Source organism: Triturus cristatus, chromosome 2_2 (assembly GCF_964204655.1).
Source record: "Triturus cristatus chromosome 2_2, aTriCri1.1, whole genome shotgun sequence".
Taxonomy (NCBI): domain Eukaryota; kingdom Metazoa; phylum Chordata; class Amphibia; order Caudata; family Salamandridae; genus Triturus; species Triturus cristatus.
Genome location: NC_140582.1, coordinates 591,000,556 through 591,018,295, shown reverse-complemented (window position 1 = coordinate 591,018,295; position 17,740 = coordinate 591,000,556). Strand labels below are relative to the sequence as shown.

Genomic DNA, 17,740 nt, shown 5'->3' with positions numbered 1-17,740 from the left:
TTGGGATTACGCAATCCGAAGACATTCATGCTTAAAAACATTTGAATGAATTAAGAATAGCAGATATTTCTAGAAAAGGACTCCAAAAAGCAGTAAATGTGGTGAAATGTACCTGCTTAAGGCACAAATTCACCTTAAAAAAAATGTATAATTTTTTTGGACTGCAGTACAGTATAGGTACAGAGTAGGCAGCAATTACTGTCCTGGATGAAATTGTCATCAATAGCTATAATAACAAAGGCTGATGACATAGACATATATGACGTGAGTAACATAAATATCATATATAAACACAAAAAACCTTACTATATATGCATGGGGTAAAGTAGAGCCCTAAGAGGCACCCAAAACCAATCAATTAGAAGATTATCCCTTTTTTCTAAGTCCATAATCGCTGTTATAGTATTTCTGCTGTGGGTATTACCTGTACCTATTACAGGTGAACCGGTAAGTGGTCATACATAAATGGTCATACATCTTAACCAGATATTGAAGGGAAAACATGAACATTGAAAATCTATTTGTCATGACACTGAGATATGATGCATGATTTGGCATATCAGTATACTCTAAGAAAGAAATCAAGAAAGCTTGTGTCATTTGGGTGGACAGGAGTGGGACTAGGCTGAATATGAAGGGATAGCCTTAAAAGGGAAGAGGTGTAATATGAGATGATGACTGATAAAGAAGTCGATTGGGCGACTGGGAATGATAAATGGGAGGGATTCTGATTTGTATGGGGCAATTTTAAAAAGGACGGAATATGGGAAGTGAGGAAGTGGAAGGAAAGAAGCAAGGTATATGGGGTCTTTATCCTATCTACTATCTCTGTTCCAGTTGAGATATTCTTTTTTACAGAGGCATCCTTTATTATATCAAGGAAGGGAGACTAGATACTCCTGAGAGCTTCTATGTTATCTGCTGGTTTGTTTATGAGCTGTTAATACGAGGCCTCTTTATATATTCTGATTAGGCACTCATCATGAGTGGGTAGCTTTGGTGAACTACAGTATCACAGTACGAAGAGCTTTGCTGTAGCCATGACCTTCATTTGCAGGCTATATTTATGGCCTGTGATGTCAGATAAGTCACCAGTGTTGTGTACCATTACTAAGGTTTTTGGCGAAAGGAGTTCCACAGCTGAGCTAATGGTATTACCTATTCGGGACCAGAGCTGTTCAGGGCAATCATAAAGAATATGGACTGTGTCACAGGCAGGTTGATCAGATCTTCAGCATTTCAAATAGTGTAGTATGCCTGAAGTAGCAGGTTTCTGTGATGCCCAGTACCAGTCCTGGAACGTTTTAAAGACACAGGGCCCGATTCACAGAATTAACTTAAGACTAAATCCTAAACTTACTACTTTGTGATATTCACAGAATGCACTTACTACTTTTGGTATTCACAGACTGCACTTACTACTTTTGGTATTCACAGAATGGATTTACGACTACTAACTTTACGTCCGCACTCGGGCCGGAAATTCCGGCCCCGAAGGCGGAGCTTCCGGCCCGGAGGCGAAGCTTCCGGGCCAGAGGCGGAGCTTCCGGGCCAGAGGCGGAGCTTCCGGCCCGGAGGTGGAGATTTCGGCCATGGCTAAATCTCCGCCACCGGCCGAAATCCCCACCTCCAGGCCGGAAGCTCCGCCTCCAGCCCGGAAGCCCCGCCTCTGGGCCGGAATTTCCGGCCCGAGTGCGGATTTAAAGTTAGTAGTCGTAAATCCATTCTGTGAATACCAAAAGTAGTAAGTGCAGTCTGTGAATACCAAAAGTAGTAAGTGCATTCTGTGAACACCACAAAGTAGTAAGTTTAGGATTTAGTCTTAAGTTAATTGTGTGAATCGGGCCCACATAATTTTATTGTAGACTCCTGGGTCCCTTTGTCTAACTCATCTATCACTGTCTCCCAGTTCTGGCCTGTGTAGTCCATTTGCACCTGCCTTTGATATTCGATTCTAAGATGGTATAGAAGGTTGTAGGTGCTGGACTATCAGGTTGTAATAGCCCGACATAACTCCCCTGCACAATATCCAGGGCCCAGGTATTCTCCTGTGATAACCATAAAAGATCGGCCAAGGACTGTAAGGAATTATGACCCTCCATGTTTGCTTCGGTTTCTCCAGGGACAAGGCAATGTGTAACTGCGGAGAGAGATCACAGGAGGAGAGGGGAGGGGGGTCATCCCAACCCCTTAACACCCTCAATAGCAATAGTGTAGTCTCTTACCATGGTTAGTACCCAGTTGACACAGACTTTGCATCTCTATCTAGTTGATGGGGGAGGAAGGAAGAGTTTTAGAGTCCATCGTTGAAGTGTTAGAGTTGATGTGCAGGATGATGTGAACATGAGCAGGAGAGATCTTCACTGCCCACATGCATTGTGGTGGTATTCTCATCTCAGAGCTTGCCACCTCTGGGGCTTATCTGACAGGCCAGTCTGCCTTCCGCAACAATGCAATTTCTGGTCGGCAGTTGTCTCCAGCCCATATTCAGACCATCACTGAACATTGAGGGTATACTGAGTGGCACTTTCTTATGATATAAAGCGCTCTTAGAGCATGCAGCATTTTGCTGGTCGTAATTTATGGGGCGACTCAGCATACAATAGACATCAAATGGTACAATGGTGGTAGACACTATTATACTCTGGCATTGCAATGGCCTGAGGGCATTATGGCTCGTCTCTGCTTGGGGCCAAAATGATCCAGGAATCAGCAAAAGGTGGGACAGTGCCTTTCTTAGCATGTTTCCTCTGATGGGGCTTTCAAATCAGTACACTTTCACCTTTGGTTCACTGGGGCTAGATCACCAAGTCTAAGTCCCTTCCAGGGTTTGTTCTTTTAGGGCAAGGCCCCCTGTCCCTTTTTGAGCAATTTCATTTGGGTAGCTGATGACTCCCCTTTGTTTTACATTGTGGCATTTGCATGGCTGCTTGGGACTGGAGTACCATTCTGTTGATTAACTACAAGTGATTTGTGATTTACACAGACCCAGCGCCCTGCCTTTGCAGTCCTTCTTTGATGTTTTGGGTCGTGATGCCTTTGATTACCTTGAAAGTTGGGCTTATGCACTTGCAACACTGTTAATATTAAAGTGCCCACTATCTAGTGGCTGAGTGGGTGGGAACTGCCTAATTAGATGCAGAAGAGAGCCATCGATTAAAGCATCTGGGTATAAGATGCTTGGCTTCTATCCCTAAGGGCCTGCCTTCACTCAAGCTCTTCAGCTGAAAGATGCATGATGGGATAGGGGGCTCCCAGTAGGCAGGAGCCTTCCAGGGACCAGATCCCACTATGGGAAGTTTGGATGGGTTAGTAGACCTCAAGGCTCAGGCGGCATACCTTGAGGGGCTTGCGGTATGGGAGAGGAACCCACATTAATACTCCTGCCTCCCTTTGCCACAAAAGTAAGGAGGTCTTGGAACAAGGCGTTTCAGGCTGAGCCAGGGACTTCATATATGCTTATAAACCCTTTCTTCGGCAGAGACCTAGGAGTGCTCATTTATTTCAATGACTTGAAGGTATTCTGAACGGCACACATAAGAGGGAAGGTCGAGTTGGCTCGCTTATACATAAAATGTACAAGTTTGTAGGTTACATTGTAATTTATTTGTGTGATGAGAGTATGTAGGAGTTTTTTAACATGTGTATGGCTTGATAAGGAATTTATTCCATAGTGTTTTGGAAACATATATTATGGTTGCATCCTAAAATCATGTTTACCGACAGATCACAACTTTCATTATACTATCGTTTTGCGGTGTTACGCGTTCACTTATGCAATCATGTTCTGTTTGTTTTAGTTGTTACATGTGACTTACATAGCAACTTGTGTCAATGTGTAAAAACAGCGATTGGTCCCATCTTGATGCATAGTCGAGGTGATAAATGGGCCTTGTGCATAAGAAGATTCGTTGTTTCTATTTTTTTGCAGGTATAGATAATGCTAATGCATATATTATTTTCACTTTCACAGGATGAGATCAGTAAGGATGCAGAAATGGTGGTCAGCTGTCGTATGCCTGGGATGCATTATTTGGGTAGTGGATGGAAAGCCAGCCATCGATGGATATGGGATTAAACCTTACCAGTCCTTCTTGAGATTGCGGCACAAGGTATCAAACATTCTCCTCTTTTAAAAAGTTGGTATAATGCAGAATTAAAATAAGACCTCCCTATTTGATTATTAATAGCAGACCAAAATGATTCGCTCACATCTAAATATATTTGGATGTATACTGAGTATAGAAAGCACTGTGAATTTACAAATCACTTTTATGAAATTGTTTCCATACATATATAAGGTCAGTTCTGTTTTCCTTGTTTTGCATGTGAGAGGCAATTCTGGCTATCTCCGTACAGCAAACAGGACTTTTCCAGACCAGAAAAAGACTAATATGGTCATTAATCCGTTTTTTTTGAAGAGTGAATGGTTATCATTTCCAACATCTCTTGCATTAATGATCACTAATGGAAAATTCCAGGACATACTGAAATGTGGCTTGGCACTTATCAACCTTCAAGATGCCTGTAGCGATAGACACTAAGGGGCATATTATCCACGGTCAGCGATAATTATCGCTGGCCGTGCCTGGCGATAATAATATTATCGCAGGCTATCTCTGTAATTTATCACCCTGGTAGCGCGTTATTAACAACCCGTTTCTCCAGGGCGATAACAATTCCAGAGATAGCGAGGTTATCGCCCTTTTGCAGGGAACTTTGCTGGTTTTCCAGCGATGTTCCCTGCAAAACGACGATAACCTTGCTCATACGACCCACAGGGTCGTGTCAGCATAACCCACCCCCTATGTTAGGGATGGCTAAGTCAGGATTTTCGCAGACGTTAGATTTTGGCAAAAACGGCTAAAATCATGTGGGCTGCCTTGTAAATATCGCGATGTAAACATCAGCGATATTTGCAAGGTAGTCCATTCGGGGTATGCCCAGTAACGCCCACTTTGCATCCCATTGGAGATGCAAAGAGAGGCGTTGGGAAAAAGGGTGCTAACATGTGATTGTGCATGTTAGCACCCTCTTGAAAATAGGGCGCTGGTTTTATCTCCGCTTTTTTGGCTTTGTAAATATGCCCCTAATTTATCATTACCGGAACAGATTGAAGAGAGCAATATAACTATATCATGCTGTTGCAGAGTGTCACAGAGGCTGTTGCTTTCTGCATTGCCTTGTATGTGTACCTTGCTCCGCAATATCTACCTAGAGTTCCATCTCTATTGCAGTGTGTACCGACCTGGGCGTACCTGCATCTTTATTTTGCCAGTCAGTATTACTTTCAACTCACTAATCGCCATCATTCCGGCCGAGCTTTACATTTTAAAATATGAAATGCCTGGCCCAGCTATTTCCATGTGTGAGGATGTCAGTCTTACGGTAATGTGTAAAAGAGGCATATTATGCTGTAATATGCTATAAGTGACCATCTGCTGTTGCTGAACACAGCCGATAGTAAACAGAGATATACAAGACCTCCCTAACTGTAACCATTTTCTAAGCTGACCGAGCACAGTCCTTAAACCCCACCCTATACAAGTCCATCCGTCTGATGGGTTCTTGTTTTCGATGTTTTTTCCTTTTGGGTTCTATGTTATCGGCATCAGTTGTATCCCAACACCGGCTAACCAATCATATGTTATTTTTAAATAATGTGTGATATTCTTTGCTCTCAGCCAGCACCTTCTACAGTAAAAGCATGATAGCTTTTCTCAATGACTATGAAATGTTTCTGTGGTCACATGCAGGTTATCATCTGGGCTGCAGTCTCCCACTCAAAATATGTTGTTTTAAAATCATCTTCTATTAGGATGTGATCTCTGCTGGATTCAAAATGATTTAGAATCAAAGAGAATGTTTGGCTATGAATGAAAAACAAATTCCTTGATAACTGTGTTATGAAATGATTCAGAGCCTTTTTGAAGATTGAAGATGTGAGGTTTATTTCAATTACAGCAACACCCACGACCAGACGCTCCCGCTGCGCACCAGGACTCCAGACAACTGAATTAACGTTGTTGGAACCCTGGAACGCATCGAGCAGCGTCCGATCACGGAACAACTTTCGAACAACTCATAGCCTAGTGATACATCCTCGATGAAGAACAACACATTATAACTTCTCCCTCTTCACCACAAAGAGAAGCAACAACTTATGTAAATAAGGACAATTAAAATGTGACAAGAAATAATGGAAGAAGTAAAACAAGAGAAATGCAAAAACATCAAATAACATATGAAATCACGATAAGACATAATCATTCAATTTGGTAGGTAATTTCCTATTGCGAATGCCTAATTCTGGTGGTAAAGAGTATGTGTCAGCATTAACCACAACAGTGTCAGAAGTGGATGGACCAGACAAGTTGGAACGTGTACCTGAAGTACATGATGTGGCATGCGTAGTTGGAATGCAAGATGTGGAAGAATTTGCAAATTCAGATGTTGGAGTTTTTAACCAAAAAGACCAGTCACAATTCTCAAACTCCTTTTTGGTCAAATTAAGTAAGGAGCGAGCCTGTGATACAGAAAGGTGTACTAATGATCTTTTGTTCCACCATCCTTTGACACCAAGTAAGGCTGAGCCTCTGCTGACACCGGTAACCTGTACAGGCGGGGAAAATTTCGACAAACCCTTGGATACTTTTTTAGGATTTTTGATGAGAACCCAATCACCAATTTTTAATTCAAGTGAATCAGATTTTTTTTTAATCAAACATTGACTTCATTAGATCTTGTTTTTTCAAAACTTTGGAAGCCAATTCTTGATTTGCAACATTCCTCTTGTTGCTCTTACTAAGTATCCCATCCTCGTCGCAAAATGTTATGAACTGATTCAGAGCCTTTTTGAAGATTGAAGATGTGAGGTTTATTTCAATTACAGCAACACCCACGACCAGACACTCCCGCTGCGCACCAGGACTCCAGACAACTGAATTAACGTTGTCGGAACCCTGGAACGCATCGAGCAGCGTCCGATCACGGAACAACTTTCGAACAACGCATAGCCTCGTGATACATCCTCGCGCTACACTCTAGCGCGAGGATGAAGAACAACACATTATAAACTGCAATATTCAATACGTATAGTCCAAAACAGTTAATTTTAGAAAGTTATCATGTAATTTAAAAACTGTATTTACAAATTTCACACACTTGCTTATCAAAATGTCATTTTAGCCATTAAAAAAACATGAGGATTACAGTTGTGAATATTCAGTTGCTGAAACGTTTATTTTCAAAATCTTCGCCATTCAGTTAAATAGACAGGGTAGCAGCAAACAACATGTGCAAAGGGTTTTTTCCCATAGTTGCACATAGAGGGAACATAACTGGAGTGGTTGGGACACTGCTGAAACTACCCCTTCCACACTTATATGTAATGTTTAATTCACAGTTTCACAATGTCAGAGTTAAAACATTTTCAATATTAATTATTTGTAGCAAAATCATTGTTGTTATTTATTTCTCATGCATTTTTATTTATATTTTTAAGATCTAAACATTGAATTAACATAAATATATAGTCAAGGTAATATTCATCATAAACTCAGCATACAAGTAATGAATATAGATATAAATACATATTTCATATTATATAACTTAGTTGATGTGCAGAATATACCAAATTAAAATAAACAGTTATCAACAAGATGCATAGAGAATACATACCATAAATGCATTTGTCTTAAAAACAGATCGAAAAATAGCTCATGAAGTGCATAAAACGAAATGAAGGAGGAGAGCCCAGATGATTTAATAAAAGCATTCTAGCCTAGCCTGCTTCTTCAGTCTCCAGATGTTTTCAAATTTCTTCACTTCCAAAGTTCGTATTGCAGATAACTGTTCACTAATTTTAACTCGCCTCATTTTCTGTAGCCAGCCCTTCATTTTGGGGATCAACTGAGTTCACAATTTTTGAAGTAAGAAGGACGTGCTACGGCTGTTGCTATATATACTAATTTTGCCCATTTATCAGGCAGCCCCAGTGCCGGATCGTACCCCAAAACTCTCAGCGAAGTGGTGGAGGTAATATTGACCCTGCGTTCCCTTGCAAGGTTCTTCAATATTTCAACCCAGAATGCCTGAATGGATGAGTAATGAGCAATTACATGCGTCCAATTGGCAGGAGATTGGCCTATATATCAGAAACAGTTGCCTGGCACACTGGGATTAATGTGTGTTAAAAAGCTGGGGTTCTGTAAAGGAGACGTTTAGAAAAAAAACATTGGACACCAATTATCCCCCCTTAACACACTTAAATTCACTGTATTAACGTCCTTCCACATCTTATTTGTCATTTCCAGGCCTCCATATTTGTCCCATTTATTTATAGCTTTTTAGGCGAAGTCATAGCCTTTAATACCGAAGAGGATTATTTTCTATTCCTCTGGCTTTTCAAGTGCCCCATCATCAATTAGAGCAAAGACTGCCTTCTGCTACTGAGGATCAGGCCTAAATCTAGATTAGACAATATTTTATTGAGTCTTTTAAATGAGCCCAGGAGCAAGCAGAAAGTCGTCCTGTATACGCTGACGGACTTCTGCTATGATTTGCCATCTATCCCCCATATGAAATCCAAACTTTTCCTTTATCCTACTTTACTCCACTTTTGGACGCTTTTGGATTCAAGCTTCACCCCAGGTTTGATATCTACTGCCTCCAGGGGTGTCACCACATTAATCAGGGGGAATGGAATTTCTCCAGTAAAGATCCCCACACTTCCGAAAGAACCACTTTAAGCTGTTATAGTGAACTCTTTTGGATAAGTTAGCAGACTTTCGCACATCCAGAATATGACAATTTTTAAAAATCAACTGCATAAAATTATTTGCAGCTTTGAATTAAACCTATACTTGTTTTGTGCAAAATAGGCAAAATGGGGTAATCTTTAAGATTAGGGAGTGCCAACCCTCCATCCTCCCGCAGTTCGTATAAAGCACTTAGTGCAATTATGGCTGATTTGTTTTGCCAGATAAATGATGAAAACATGGACGCTCCCGATTTAAAAAAGGCATCGGATAAAACACATGGAGTGGCCGAGAACAAGAAATTGAATAATGGAATGACCGACATTTTAATCAGGTAGACTCACCCGAGAATGGTCAGCGATAGAGAGTTCTGGATAGAAAATAGATTTTGAACTTTTAAAAGGAGGGGAGCAAAATTAAGAGTGTACAGATCCTCAATCTTGGAAGAGAACCTTATGCCTAGATAACGCTTCGGATGTGGATTGACACATGCAACCATAACCAAGTGTAAAACATGGAAGTTACAACCACACAATATTTTTTCCATCTTATTATTATTAATTTTATACCCTCCCAGCTCATCCTATTGAAAAAAAATCAAAAACCTTTTCTTGGGTCTCCTTCCTACTATCCAAAATTAACATGATATCATCGGCATATAATTTTATCTTATCCATCTGTGGAATAGGAGGATGTATAATATTGTTTCCTCGAATGACTTGGCTAGTGGCCTAATGGAGAAGGCAAATAAAATAGGGGATAGTGGGCACCCCTGCCTTGTGCCACACAACACCTTTGTATGCACCACTTTTTCTGAGTTGAAGATAATACCAGCTTGGACTTTTAAAAAAAAACAATTGTTTGCTTTATTTGAAGGTTTGTTTTGTTCCAACAAGTAAATTAGATTTAGAAGAACATAAGACAGTAAGACAAAAAAAAAGATAGACCTTAAGGAATTAAAACATTATATATACAGAAAAGCAGGTATAGCCTTGCTAAATATGATAATCCATCAGTACTTATACTTATACAATTCATCAAAGAAATCAGAGTGATCAAGCCCCTAGAGAAGGGAAAAAGGAAAAAATTGTTTGAAAACAATTAATTTCACCCAACAGATGTAAATATTTTGTCCATAACTCTTCACTTCCCTAGCCGACCAGGCCTGCAATGGGAGCCCAAATCCGTTGTCACAACGCTCTCTTCTTGCGACCTCTTAATTTATATATTGCGGATTTAATATTGTATGCGGCTAGTAGCCTTGCACGCCAGTTGGAAAAGGTTGGGGAGTCGACACTTATCCAGTTAGAAGTAATACATAAGCGAGCAATAGTCATAGCTATAAACAAAAACCCTGTTTTGGACCCTATCCTTACCCCAGCTTCAGTATCATTATCAACCCCTAAAATGATAAGAGCTGGTGTAACAGAGATTGATATCCCCAGCGTTGTTGTCAAAAATATTTCAATATCCTGTATAAAAGTAGACAGCTTTAGACAAGAATAAAACATGTGAATAGTGTCCGCTGCTGGGAGATCACATCTATAACATTTCCCACCCCTTACCCCCCTCCATTTGGCAATCTTCGCGGCGGTATAGTATAGGTCGAAAACTGACATAAAATGTTGAATCCTAAGGCTCCCATATCAGTTATAGCTTCCCCACACTTGTTTGTCCATTTTTCTGAATATACAACAGTATCATCGGGGAAGGAAGGAATCAAGTAAAATATGGTACATCCCCCCTTAGAAATAGCTTCCACCAGGGCAAAAAACTCTGAATCTGTAGATATTTTAAAAAGTCACCCCTGCCAGGCCAAATTTGTCCTGTAGTGATACAAATTCCACTAGTTGTCCATCCCTGTAAAGATCCCGCAGCACCGTGATCCCCTTATTAGCCCATTCAAAAGTAACCCAATCTTGAAAAATTGATGGTAGCAGGCCCACAGATGAAATTGGGGTATATGCATTCAAATTGGGGATTTTGAGTTTTGTCCGAACCTGTTTCCAGACCTTGTATGTTGCCCTTACAGTTTGAATCTTCTCTTCTTGTAGTAGCTGGTCTCAAGAAGCGAGACCAGACACCCATTAGCTTGATTCCCTAAACTCAGTTCATATATAGCGGGGGTATTCTCCAATGAGATTTTGGCTTTACAACCAACAAGTAAAATGGCCATGTTTTGTAACCTGGCGGCCCAGTAATAAAGCAAAAAGCTAGGAATAGCCAGGCCCCCTCATTGTCTTGAAAGGATAATCAATTTAAACGCTCTTCTGGGCTTACGATAACCCCAAAGAAACCTGGAGAAAACCCTTTCTAACTTTACTAAGCAGGAAGGGGAGAACTCAAGAGGAATGGTCCTAAAAAGGTACATAAACTTTGGTAGAATAGACATTTGGATAAGATTACTGCACCCAAAAATGGAAAGATGCAGGTGGTCCAATCTCTCCAGTTTTTTGTTGATATTTTCCATTATTGGATTGATATTTAAATCAGGTATTTTATCTGCCACCTCTGTAATTGTTATGCCCAGATATGTAGCCTCAGCAACTACTGGATAATCCGGAGGGCAGACCATGCCTGAACATATAATTTGCGTTTTATCAACATTAAGTTTATACCCAGCCATAACACCAAACTGAGTTGCTAGATCCTTCACCTCTGGAAAGGCAGAGACCACGTCACTCGTAAGTACCGCGATATCATCCGCGTAAGCCAATGCCCTATACTCGACCCCTCCAGAGCTAGCCGCTTTAATTTTAGGATTTGACTCAAGTTTTCTTAAAAAAGGATCGATGTACAGAGCAAAGAGCAGGGGTGAACACACCCCTGTCTCGTGCCTCTGCTTATAGTAAATGGTTTAGAGTCTTGCTTTGTGATTCAGATCATCGCCTCCGGGTTTTGATACATTGCTTTTACTGCTTGTATAAAACTCTCCCCTACGTAGGACAGACCACAGGAACCGCCAGGAGACCCTGTCAAATGCTTTCTCTGCTTCTAAGAGGAGAACCCCCAGCGGTGACCCTGTGGCCTGTGCCCAGTCAAGGAGAGTTATTACACGACGAACATGGTCAGCCGTATCCCTTCCAGGGATAAACCCATGCTGACGTAGAGATATCAGAGGGGTGATAACTTTCCCCAGTCTTATTGCTAAGATCTTCGAGTAGATTTTACTGTCACAATTTATCAAGGTTATAGGCCTATAAGATGCTGGATTGCATTCTGGTTTACCTTTTTTTCCTAAAAACAATGATATTTGTCTGCCTCCAAGAATCAGGAATAGGACTTTTCCAAGCCTGTTCATAGAGCAGCGTTAGATCATGCTTAAGTATGTGTCGAAATGTACAATAGAATTCAAGGGGGATTTCATATGGCCCAGCAGCCTTACTCATGGCCAATGACATTATTGCACAGTCAATTTCCTCCCATGTAAGAAGCTCACTTTGTTGCTGATTTCTTTTCATTATTTCCATATCTTTACAACATTTCTCCACAGATATTGTCTCCATCGAGGCAGGTTCCTCGGTGTACAGTTGACAGTAAAATTTCTGAAAGACATTAAGAATTTCGGCTGGGGTATCCTGAGCTTGCCCTTTATGATCTATGATCTTACAGATACAATTAGATATTTCTCGCTGCTGCAAACGTTTGGCTAATACTCTACCAGTATTTTCGCCTAGCTCGTATGTCTCTGCCCTACGCTGCATATACATGGCTTCCACCTCTGCACTTAAGTACTGATGAATTTTAGATTTTATGATAGCAATGCGTTGATGACAGTCCTCTGTACTGGTCCCACCCTGTATTCGACTTTACAGTACATTTTATGTATAAGCCCTGTGATCCAGGATGGAATACCAAATTGTGTCAGAATATTAAACAAGATATCCCAGACCACGAGGTCAAAAGCTTTTTCGGCATCTAGTAGAAACACCAAAGCTTGTATGCCATTAACTGCAGAAAAATCTAAAGTTGCTGCCAGATAGTGCGTATTTGTCCCCAACTGCCACCCTGCTAAGAAACCGTTCTGATCTGTATGGGTCAATCCGGAAGCTATTAAGTTAAATCTCTTGGCAAGCAGCTTTGTAATGGTTATATAATCTGGATTTAGTAATGTGATAGGGCAATTGGCGTTTGGATCCTCGGCATCCTTGCTTTTCTTCAAGAAACTTACAACAATCCCTTTTTAAAAAAAAAGGCGGTTTAATGCTCCCTTGTAGCATTATATTAGCAAGCAATAAAAGGTAATCAGCCAGAACATCTGAAAGAAGTTTTTAAAATTCCCCTGGAAATCCCTCCGGGCCACAAGCTTTGCCTTTGAGATGATTCTTGATAACCTCTACCAACTCCTCTTTAGAGAAGGGTCGAGACATGTCAGACCCTTCTTCTGTAGTTAATGTTGGAATGTTGCAGTCTGCTAAAAATCTGTCCAGGGAGACTATGTTTGTGTATATCTCTGTCTATAATGCTCTAACATAATTTCGCCCACCTTTTCTGGTTCCCCACTCGTAATCCCAGAGGTTGGGCAATTCAAAGCATTTATCCTGTTTTTGGCTGCTTGTTCACATGCCTGCCAGGCTAGAAATTTCCCAGTAAAGTTGCTTTCCTCATAAACATTTTGAGAATCGGCAGCACAGTGCGGCTCTCTTTGCACAATATGCTTCACTCATTGCTGGTCTAGCATTGTTGAATGCTTTTTTATTAGCCCGGGATGAATTCTTTAAAACCTTGTCATAGCCCTGCTGTACCTTTTGTTCTAAAATTTTTAACTATTTTCTACATCCTTGCTTATTACTCTCCCTCTAATGAATGCCTTCATGGCATCACATGCAATGCCCGGTGGTGCGGTCTTATCATTAATCATCACAAATTCCCTTATTTTCTCTTTGAGAATTTGCGCCGATCCTTCCTCCTGCTGATATTGTTTGTCAAGCACCCATTGTCTGGGGCACACCGGGGGCATACCTTCTACAATCTCAAGAATAATCATAGCGTGATCTTAAACAAAAACCATTAAGTATAGTGCTTTCAGATTTATGATTCAAGGCTCTGGAGATTACAAAAAAATCTATATGTGAAGAGCTGAGGAATCTTCCAGGAAAGCAGGTGTATGTGATTTTTGTAGATCAGGCTGCCCTCCAGGGATCTACTAAAGCAAGAGTTTCCGGGAATTTCCTAATGACTTTCAAGGATTTTGGTTTAGTCTGTTTTCTTGCCTTAACTGAGGAGTCCACTTTTAGTACCTGCAGCAAATTAAAATCCCCCCTGGTTATCAATTCACCAGGATTTTGTAATAGCGATTGGAACAGGTCCTGGCATGGTTTAATATTATCCTCAACTGGGGCATAAAAACTAGCAAATGTTATAAGCCTTGACCATACCAATCAGCTCACACAGCACCAGCGACCCTCTTTATCGCTGGCACTGTTTACCACTTCAGCACCCAGCACTTTGCCCAAACAATAGCCATACCACGGGGGGCGACTTGGGAAGACGAAAACCCTCTTCACGCTGCCCAGTTTTTAAACATCAAGAATGCTGACAGCTTTCCAGCCGGTATATGGGTCTCCAGAAGCAAAATCCCTGCTGGATTTTCGGCTAGTAACCAACTTTCTATCGCCTGTAATTTCTTAGAATTATTAAACTCATTTGCGTTAAAGACTACTTAATCTTGAGTAGCCTTTAAGGAAAAATATTATTTTAGTAACCCCCTCCCACACCTGTGCATCAGAGTTGCTCTACCCCAGTGTACCCTTTCACACAGGTGAAAACTTGATCCCACCCTTTAGCCCCTTCTTTGTCTTGCAATAAATTAATGAGGAGGAGGTGCATTTGGTGGTTAGCCCACCCTTCAAACAGGGTTAACATTCTACTCTGCCACTCTTAATGCTTGAGCTAAATAAATGCATGCTTAGATCCATTTCCATCGATATTTTCACCCCAACCCTCCACCTACATCCTGCCCCCCCAGTCCTAGCTCCCTCACCCCCTCCCATAAGCCATGGTGAGTGGTGCGCCATCACACTCACGCCTGACATGCTTCCCCACCCCTAAGAATCTGGCACCCTGACTTGTGCACGGATCGAGCGGCCTATCCCTGCCCGCCTACCCCGTCAGGGTGCTAAGATAGAGCGGTCCTCACCCAACAAGCCACCAATCAGTAGTGATTCATATATCTTAAAGAGCTAACAACCATTGACAAAGCCAATAGTCCCGTCTGATTTCTGGCATATGCCCATCGTCTGGATATAATAACAGACCAAAATATCGGTCGAGTTGTACACTAAGGGATTCACAAAAATGCATTTTAAATGTTGAAGCCACTCCCTTTATTACATTAGCAATGACACTTTTAGACCACTCCCCCCACACACTTTTTTTCATCCCCCTGAAAGCCCTGTTTGGACTTGGTGTGTTTACAAACTTTATCCACTCTTAAGTTCTGTACCAGGAAAGTAACCACATAATGGGAATTCTTGAAAAGTTCAGAATGTGACAGAGGGGTGCAGAGAGGATTGGGAAGGGAAACGCTTTCACACCAATGCACATGATTAAAAATGCAAGGCAGAGAGCCCTTGCAGCTGAGGGCCAAAGATAACCACACATTGCATAAGCTGGTTATCAGCGATATCCTATAGATGAACTTGCATGTGCCCGACAATAATGCACCCTTATCGGAAGTGAGGCCTAGGCCAATTAAAACTGTTTGCCATTTCTCGCTGGAGCATGTTATACGGTCTGTTCTGCCTCAAAATCTCTGTCTTGCTACATGTTACAAAAGTTGACAATTTTCTTCAGCGCTTGTGTAAATCATGTACTAGGGTGGTTTGTGAATGGAATACACAACACAAGTCTTCCTTCTTAAGAAAGATTTTTTTTTTTATTGCAATCTCATTTCCATGTGTTTTTCCCCATTTTGTGAAAACCTCCACGTGTCAATCACTTTGGGGCAGATTTACAAGCCCCTTGCGCCACTTTTGCGTCACTTTTCCCATATTATAAGTGACGCAAAAGTGGTGCAAGGAGCTTGTAAATCTGCCCCTTTGTTTTTGTACTCTTTTGTAAGTTTTCGACGCATGGCTCATCCTCGAGTACAATTCTGTTTCTGCAGACAACGCTCAATGGTAGATCGCATGATATGTGTCATTTCTGTGGAAATGACACATTGCATGTGGCAATATCAAGTGATTATTTTTTTTTTTTTGCACTAAGCTCGAGTATTTCATACAACGCTAGCTCTCGTTTCTATGTGGGGAGTTGAGTCAATATGATTTTGTTTACAAATCGCGGTGCTCAACTTTCGAAAAAAAAAAAAAACATTCTGCCTGTGAAGATAGGTCTACACTGTCATTCGTGTCACCAAGCGTTGACCCAGCGACAAAAAGTAGGTAAGGAAACGGACAGCGTTTGGTTACCCCTCAGCATTCACTACCCTGTTTCCATCCATCACCGATGTTGTTGTTTGTACCTGCTGTCAGCGGAATCACAGCCCTATGGGATTGTCATGTAATTCAATTTAAATATATATCTCCTGCAGAGTGATCACATCATCGGATGACCAAATCAAAGCCCAGGAATTATGATTGTAATTGACAGTTGGTTGCTTGATATGTAAAAAAATATCACAGCATCGTAGAAAAACACACTGTGATATAGGAGTGACCGAAGCAGAAGAAATGGAAAAAACTAAATTTGGGACAACAAGCAAGAGGATTAGAAAGCATTAGACACTTTTTGTGCTGGGTTGAAATCACACATGGAAATTGCAAAGCAATTTTTTTTAAAAAATGATTGTTGATTTGCAAGTCAATCAATTGTGTTTTTGCTGTTTCTATGTGTGCTGCACAAGGCACCACACATGGAAACAGCAAAAACGAGGAGAAATTAAACATTTCTCCTCATTTCGTCAGGTTAAGACTAGGTTTTCCCTAGTCTTAATTTTGGCACTGCCTCCAGTTTACGCCCCCCTTGTAAATTGGGAGCAGAATAAAAATCCATGGGTGTTGCCCATCCCTTTCACACTAAGTGGCCGATTCCGATTTTGGCCGGAAGGGCTCCGAACGATGGTCGGAGCCCTTCCGACCGAATAGGAACGTGTCGGACAGATTCCTTTCTGACCGAGCGATTCCGATGGGCTTGGTTGGAAAGGAATCTGACTCGGATTTCCAGGTGGTTTCCGACGGGCTCGGAGAGCCTGTCCGCCGTCCGGAAATCCTTCAGTACTCCCCCGGTCGCCTCTTCACGACCGATGGAGTATTTTTGCAGTTTTTCACTACCTTTTCATGCCGGTCTTTCCGGCACAAAAGGGCAGTTGGAAACTGTCTTTGGGGGCCCCCAGTAGGGCCCCCATGGGTGCAAGGCCGCCGAATGGCGGTCTGGGGCATCTATGGTGCCCCTCTGTTGATCCCTGTGCCTGGTGGGGTGCCGGCCACAGGTTGCAGGGATGAACTGCACCCCTGCTTTTCACAATGCAAGCATGCATTCCGCTCGGAATGCATGCTCCCATTGTGAAGCATACGAGTGCGACCGAACAGAGTTTGGTCGCATCGTACTTGCAGGCCCGTAACCGACGACGGCAGGTCGGTCAGTTACGGCTCCTGACCGAGGACCAGAGTCCGTCCGGCATCAGAATTGGCCCCTAAGTGTAAAGTGAAAGGGGGCCTTATTTACAAGGCAGCGTTAACCCACATTAAGTGGCTTAACTCCGCTTTGTAAATAAGGCGAAGCCCCTATTGCCACTACAAAGTACTGAAAAGTGACTAAGTGGTGGAGATAGGGGCTTGTAAATATGCCCCTATGATTTGAAACGAGCACAAAAAAAGAGATAAAGTGAGAAATACAAAGGACAGCATAGGTAAAGACAAGACTGACTTACCTTACTTGCAAATCTTGTCCTCAGCTCAGGCCTGTTTGTGTCCCAAACAGAGGAACTGCACGTCTGCAGTAGTTTCCACAAATTACTGAAATGGTCTAAACAGATACAT

The 17,740-nt window shown here is 41.7% G+C and overlaps 1 protein-coding gene across 2 annotated transcripts in view; it reads left to right on the top strand.

Moving 5' to 3' along the window:
• Positions 1 to 17,740, top strand: part of FSTL5 (follistatin like 5) — a 2,810,134-nt gene that overhangs the window by 278,122 nt on the left and 2,514,272 nt on the right. For both annotated transcript variants that reach the window (XM_085641771.1, XM_085641770.1), the window contains exon 2: positions 3,974 to 4,112. In XM_085641771.1, coding sequence (XP_085497897.1) covers positions 3,975 to 4,112 — 138 coding nt within the window. In that variant the 5' untranslated portion in view covers position 3,974. The remainder of the gene's footprint in view (positions 1 to 3,973; positions 4,113 to 17,740) is intronic.